This window comes from Eucyclogobius newberryi, unplaced genomic scaffold (assembly GCF_026437365.1).
Source record: "Eucyclogobius newberryi isolate DKJ021-1_F unplaced genomic scaffold, fEucNew1.0.hap1 SCAF_4, whole genome shotgun sequence".
NCBI lineage: Eukaryota > Metazoa > Chordata > Actinopteri > Gobiiformes > Gobiidae > Eucyclogobius > Eucyclogobius newberryi.
In genome coordinates this window covers 25,212,262-25,218,261 of record NW_027316056.1, presented here as the reverse complement: position 1 = coordinate 25,218,261, position 6,000 = coordinate 25,212,262, and the positions used below count along the sequence as shown (strand labels likewise).

The 6,000-nt window shown below is 40.6% G+C and overlaps 1 protein-coding gene across 3 annotated transcripts in view; it reads left to right on the top strand.

Moving 5' to 3' along the window:
* Positions 1–230: 230 nt before the first annotated feature.
* pax5 (paired box 5) overlaps positions 231–6,000 on the top strand; it is a 39,384-nt gene continuing 33,614 nt past the window's right edge. For 2 of the 3 annotated variants that reach the window (XM_072462710.1, XM_072462708.1), the window contains exon 1: positions 5,482–5,730. In XM_072462710.1, coding sequence (XP_072318811.1) covers positions 5,688–5,730 — 43 coding nt within the window. In that variant the 5' untranslated portion in view covers positions 5,482–5,687. Of the gene's footprint in view, positions 653–5,481; positions 5,731–6,000 lie in introns of those variants that run through there. The other variant, XM_072462709.1, reaches the window with a different exon arrangement.

Sequence of the window (6,000 nt, the reverse complement as noted above, 5' to 3'; positions counted from 1 at the left end):
AAGTGCGCCATGCGTAACAGGTGTAGATCCATTCAATGAAGACGAGACGCGGTTGTGCAAAGCTGTTTTCTTAAAGTCCGGTCCAGAGTTTCTGCAGATAGAGCTAATATGCCTACAGTAGCATAACAAACTCACAGCGGACTACTGACACGAGGACACGGAGACGAGTCAGACAGCCGAGAGATGGGCGTGGGGAAGAAAGTTTAGTGGAACTTTGTAAAATATGCACGTGAGGGGGGTCCGGTCCGGGAATCCTCTTAAGTTGGGTGGATCTATGTGTCCGTGCGCGTACACATATAGGCCTATTGCATTAGTGCATGCACGTTCGAATCAAAAGGACATGAGCGCACATTGAAAGCGCAGCTCTTTTACTCGGCGTGATCATTTCACGCTTCCCCCCGAAGCCCTTTTTCCACCTAAAGCGTTTAGTTGCAGCTGACTGAACACTTGCACAGAGTGCAATGGGAGCGGAAGGGTCGAATTATTTTAACTTATAGCTTGGCCCAAAACTACTGTAGGACGGAGAGGGGGACTCAAGAAAAAAAAGTTTTTGTTCTTTTCCTTTTTTCTTTCACTCCATCACCTCCTCCCCCCGCACCATCCAAGGACATGGAGCAAGGCCCTGGTCCCACACAACGGGTCGGCAGAGCAGGTAAGCATCAGCTCCATTTTGTAATATTATTTGCTAAATATTCTTGCAATAATAATTGAAACATGGTTTGGCCTCTACTGTAGCCTTTTATTTGCAGATTTCCTTTGCATATTTTAAAGGCTGCAGCTTTACCATAAACTTTGCCACACTTTTAGTTTTGGTGATATAGGTTTGGTTAAATGTACAATACAACGAGTTTATTAATTTACAAGGCAAAAAAAAACATTTTTAAATATATGTTTTGGGGTTATATAAACTATTGTTGCCGATGGCAAAAGCCCGATAATAACATTACATTTGATGTTTGATTAGACAGTATTTTGGGTAATATTTTCAGAAGATATTACAAAAATAGCCTTTAGTTTACTATTGTTATCAAAATACTTCCAAGTCATTATTGAATTGTCAGTATTCTGGAAAACAGTTCATTCAGGAACGTGTATGTGCGTGTTTATTGGATTTAGGCCCTACTTCAACAGGTTCTTTGCGGCCCATAAAACAACAGCAAACATTCAATCGACTATTTGGCATCCATTGGATATCATAACATTTCATATCATGCGGATGTAGGCTATGGAAAAACAGGTTACTAGGTTCAGGGAAATAACTGTGATTTTCTATTTCATGTTCAAATTGTGCAGTGTGTGGGACAGAGTGACATAGCACTAAAAGCCTATAAACATAATTGCCATTATCTGCATCAAAGAAAAAAGTATGTGTTTTTGCTACTCTTGTGTGGATAGGACTTTAATCCCCGATAAATGCCGAGAGAAGTGAAATTCGTTGCAAACGGATAATAGCTCTTTAACCGCAGAGGAAATCAGCGTTTAAAGGAGGCCCTCCGTGGTCGCTTACGGAGACTTTCGGGCCCATTGCTTCTACCTACTGCCTCTCCATTTGCTATCACTTTAAACTACGTGCCATGCGTGCTAAGCAGCTAAATCAAAATTAATGTGGATCTAATGAAACCCGGTTTCTATTCCCGCTCTGCAACCTGCCGTGCGTAAAGTGCGCACATGGCCGCTTCTTTCAATGAGCAACGACATCCCATGCTCACAAAGTAAGTTGTAAGATGTAAAGTTATTATTTTACACATTGACAATTAAGTAATGACTAGGCCAGAAAACCAGTGACCATCTGGATCATTGGAAATATTCGCTTTATGCATGTGCCCGTGCTCAAACAGGTCGACCTGGTTTTAATCTTAATCAAAGATTTAACTACAGCCTATTATACAACGTGTCGTAAAAACAACAACAAAACACACACACACACACACACACACACACACATACACACACACACACACACACACACACACACACATACAATCTATAACATACTAATGCTGCACAGAAAGTTTTTTTTGCATAATCAACAAACATAATCACAATCACGTGAGAGTATTCTATATTAGTTGAGGCACGTATAAGCAAGACATGGGAGGGGGTGCATGTGATGACCTCATATGGCATTTATCCACAATGACCTCAAGTGCCCCATATGAGACTATACAAGCGTCATATGCCACGCTAATAACGCCATACGTCCGGGTCCTGTGAAAAGGGGGGCTTACCTGATTGGGATAGGCCTGCAGTTCTACCTCACGACTCCGAGAAACTCCCAGTACCAACATATCATTTATTAGTCTGTATCTCATAAGCCAATGAAAAACTTAAAAAGAGATACGGAAGCTTTCTCATTATGTTTACAGTCAGCGGGCGTGTAATAAACGAGCCGGTGGAGTTAACATGCGCTATTAATTTTTCATTGCTTTTTTTCGTTTTGAGACCAAGGCGCGAAAACATCAAAGCAGTCGGGCTTTGGTGGAGGATGAAAACGGGGAAAGGGAGAAGTAATAGAAAAGAGAAACGTTTAAACACCTGACTGTGCCTTCATTTTTTTTGTTTTCCTAATGGTTATCTCTACACATTGTCACTAATGTTTTCAAAATAGACTACACATTGTCTTCTTCCTCCCAGCTTTCATCTCGAACACTGGAGTGGTAATGAAATATGGTAATGGTCTTGGACCCCCGGATTAGAGTCGTCCCACCCTGATGGAAGTTTTCTCTAAATTTCCAACCCTAAAGCGACAACAATTTGTATACATGGTTAATTGTGTTTGGATTTTTAATTGGTTATGTGTTTAATTTGCAAATAAAACAGACATGGGGCGACGACTGCAATTTACTTGAACGAGTGGAGGGTGAAAGAAAGTGGTTTTCAGCTCTATATCTTAGCAAATATTATTTATTTTCTAAAAACAGAGTTTGTCTGCATCCAAAAGCATGGAACACTATTGTCAGAATCTGGAAGTGAATTGGACTGCAGGCCTTTCCACAAATGGCTATTCTACAAAAAAAAATTAATAATAATGATATTTAATAGTTCGTATTGGTGCATCGAATTTTAGAGTTTTGAATAGTAATTTTAAGGAGCTGTATTATGGATTAAGTTATAATGGCCCAATAGCTGGTGCATATAGAGCGTTAAACCATACCTAATAAAGCAATAGGGTGAAATATTTCTTACTGAGCAATACTGAGGTTTGTCAGATTAATTTAGGTATATACTGTCGACTAGAGCTCCTTTATAATTAATTAGATATGACTAGCCCATTGTCGAAACGAAATATGGTAGGTATCAGACTTCATTTTAAAGTCAGAGTGCTGATGTTTAGGTCCCACAGCTAAAGCGCCCCCTCGTGGTTCACGTTGTAAATGTCAAAAACTAAAGGGATGCAGGGCCAAGTCTACGAGCTACTGTATGTTTTAATTTACAGCATTTCCACATCCAAGCATGAACTCTGTAAGCCTTTTGATTGGTATATGGATGTGTCCTCCTTGGGGTCATTAGGAGATCAAAGTCAGACTTGCAATCAGGAAGAGTTGCTATCCAAACCAAATTGAAAATCAAATGAAAACAGAAACTAAATACTTAGAAAATTAATTCATATATTAACCTTTTCAAAATCACTTTGCCTAAAGCTACATCACACATTTTGTTGATACAACAGAGTTTGAAAAGAGGTAAAAGGTCATATCAGGGTTAGTGATAATGATTATGATTCACGAATGAACAATAGAGATAATGCTAAACGCATGGTCTTCTTCTACTGACAATGTGTAAACATGGAAAATCTAAAATGATTAACTGTCTAAAGAGGAAGAGGGGAAATAACAGTTTTTTAATTTGGCTCCAGCTTTAGGCTATTTGTGCAGTTAATATTACAAGGGCGGGAGTTAGCTCTGCCCTCTCAAATCAGGTGGGACCAGCATGTATTGAATGCCGTAGTTTGTTTAGACCAGAGCCTCACTGCAGCTCGTTGCAATTGCATTTCATTAAACACGACATTCATTTGGATCCGCAATCAATTAGGTAATGAGTGCCAATGCATCTTTCATACGCTTTCCCCTCAATTTTTCTCCTCAAGCTACACATTTATAACATTGTGTTCAAACAAGGAAATTTCACATGCCAGTTGTTTTCAGGGAAATCGACAGCTCACACAAGATGAGAATAACAGTTTTTGACAATTGCATTTTAATTGTATTACAATAATGGGCTAGGCAAAAAAAACGTTTGTATCAAAATCTCACTCTACACAAAATGCCAATACAATATATGTGTTTCTGTAAACATTTTAAAGGCATAATCCTCGTTTTACCATTAATTAGCTATTTAATATTGACATGAATAAATTGAGCGCAAACTGTATGGAGCTAGGTTTTGGTTGTTAATTGAAATTAAACATAAAATCATTTACTCCGTGCGTCGCCTCCTCGCGCCTCTGTATTGGCTGCTTGAAAATGTGAGCAGGCTGTCATTGGCCGGTGGGATAAGCATCATCCAATCACTGAACTCCCCCTCTTTTTGACGTCTAGCGCTGACTGTGACGTAGCCTCAGCACTCGTTCTGTGATTGGCTCAAACCGCGCTGAGTGACGGGCAGGTGGCCGGCGCGTGGAGGTTAGAATTGCTGGCGCTGTCCGCACGAGAGCAGGTCCTGAAACGCGGTGCGCGCCACAGGGAACGCTGGGCGCCGACCGTTTTTCTCCGTCTCTTTTTGTAACGCCAGCGTTTGTGTTCAAGCCGCTGCTCTGACGTCTTTGGGAAACAACTACTAGGACAAGTCAGGGCTGTTTTTACTTCTCATCAATTTTATCTCAAAAGTCTCGCGCAGAGTCCCGGAAAAACAGTGAGACCCGGTCACAACAGACAACTGCCATTCAGCCTACTGCCATCCGCTCACACTGGAGGACAAGAACTCATTGCCACTGATCTCCTCAAGATCAACTACTGCTGTTTTGTCTTTTATGCGTTAGATTTAACTCACTTTTAAGGATGTTGTTGTAGAACTCACACGCTGCATTTTTAGCAGACCGGAGACTGTTGCCCGAAGACTCGCCTCAGTCACTTCGAGGACCAATCTATCTTGGACTAAATATATTGAGAGAGTTTTTTTTTAGTTTGTTGTTAGTTGTTGTTTTATTTTTTTTAGCAGTATTTGTTTATTTTAGTTTTTGTATTTTTTTGAAACATCTTAGAGACACAAAGTTATTTTAGAAGTCACCACCACCGGACTGCCACGGAGGAAGGACGGAGAGAAAGCCGGGACACAATTGTCCTCGTTTTATTCCTCAGCCTTTTGATTCAAGATTGTAAGGAATGACCGCTGCCGCTGTCGTAAAGCTCTTCTGGTTTTGGAGAGCCCAGAACAGAGCTTGGTGCGTCCCGTCCCCATGAGGTGGAAGTCCATTATTTTACACAAAAAAAACATCATCAACCAACTATTTTTATTTACATTCCAAGCACGTCAAAACTATGAGTATTTTTAATGAAACAAACTTTGCAGCAATTCTGTTGGCCTAGAATTGTAATAGCTTGTATCCAATACACGCTTTAACTCCATCTGCCGCCCCTGTGCGCTTCTTTGGCTGGCGGTGTGGAAAAGGCAGCAGGCTGAAGCTGGGGGTCCAGTGGTATTTTGAAGAGCCTTGGACTGAAACGGGGCCCCACAGCCCCACATTTCTCATGGAGATTCATTGTAAGCACGACCCGTTCGCAGCAATGCACAGTAAGTTTAGACCTTCATTTATATACGTTGTTTTAAACCTCACATAAGTAACCGTTTCAGTTAACAAAGTGTTAAAATTGCCCTGCTGTTTAACATCATAATCACTCAAATTGAAATAACTAGTTGCATGTGCTGCTTGTTTTATTTCCTTGTTGCAAAAGTTTGGCGCATGCTATGACCTGCACTGGTTGAATTTTCAATCACAGTTTATCAGAGACTTTACTCAGCCTTTATTACCGACAGCCTACATTGCACATCTTAACTTCCAAT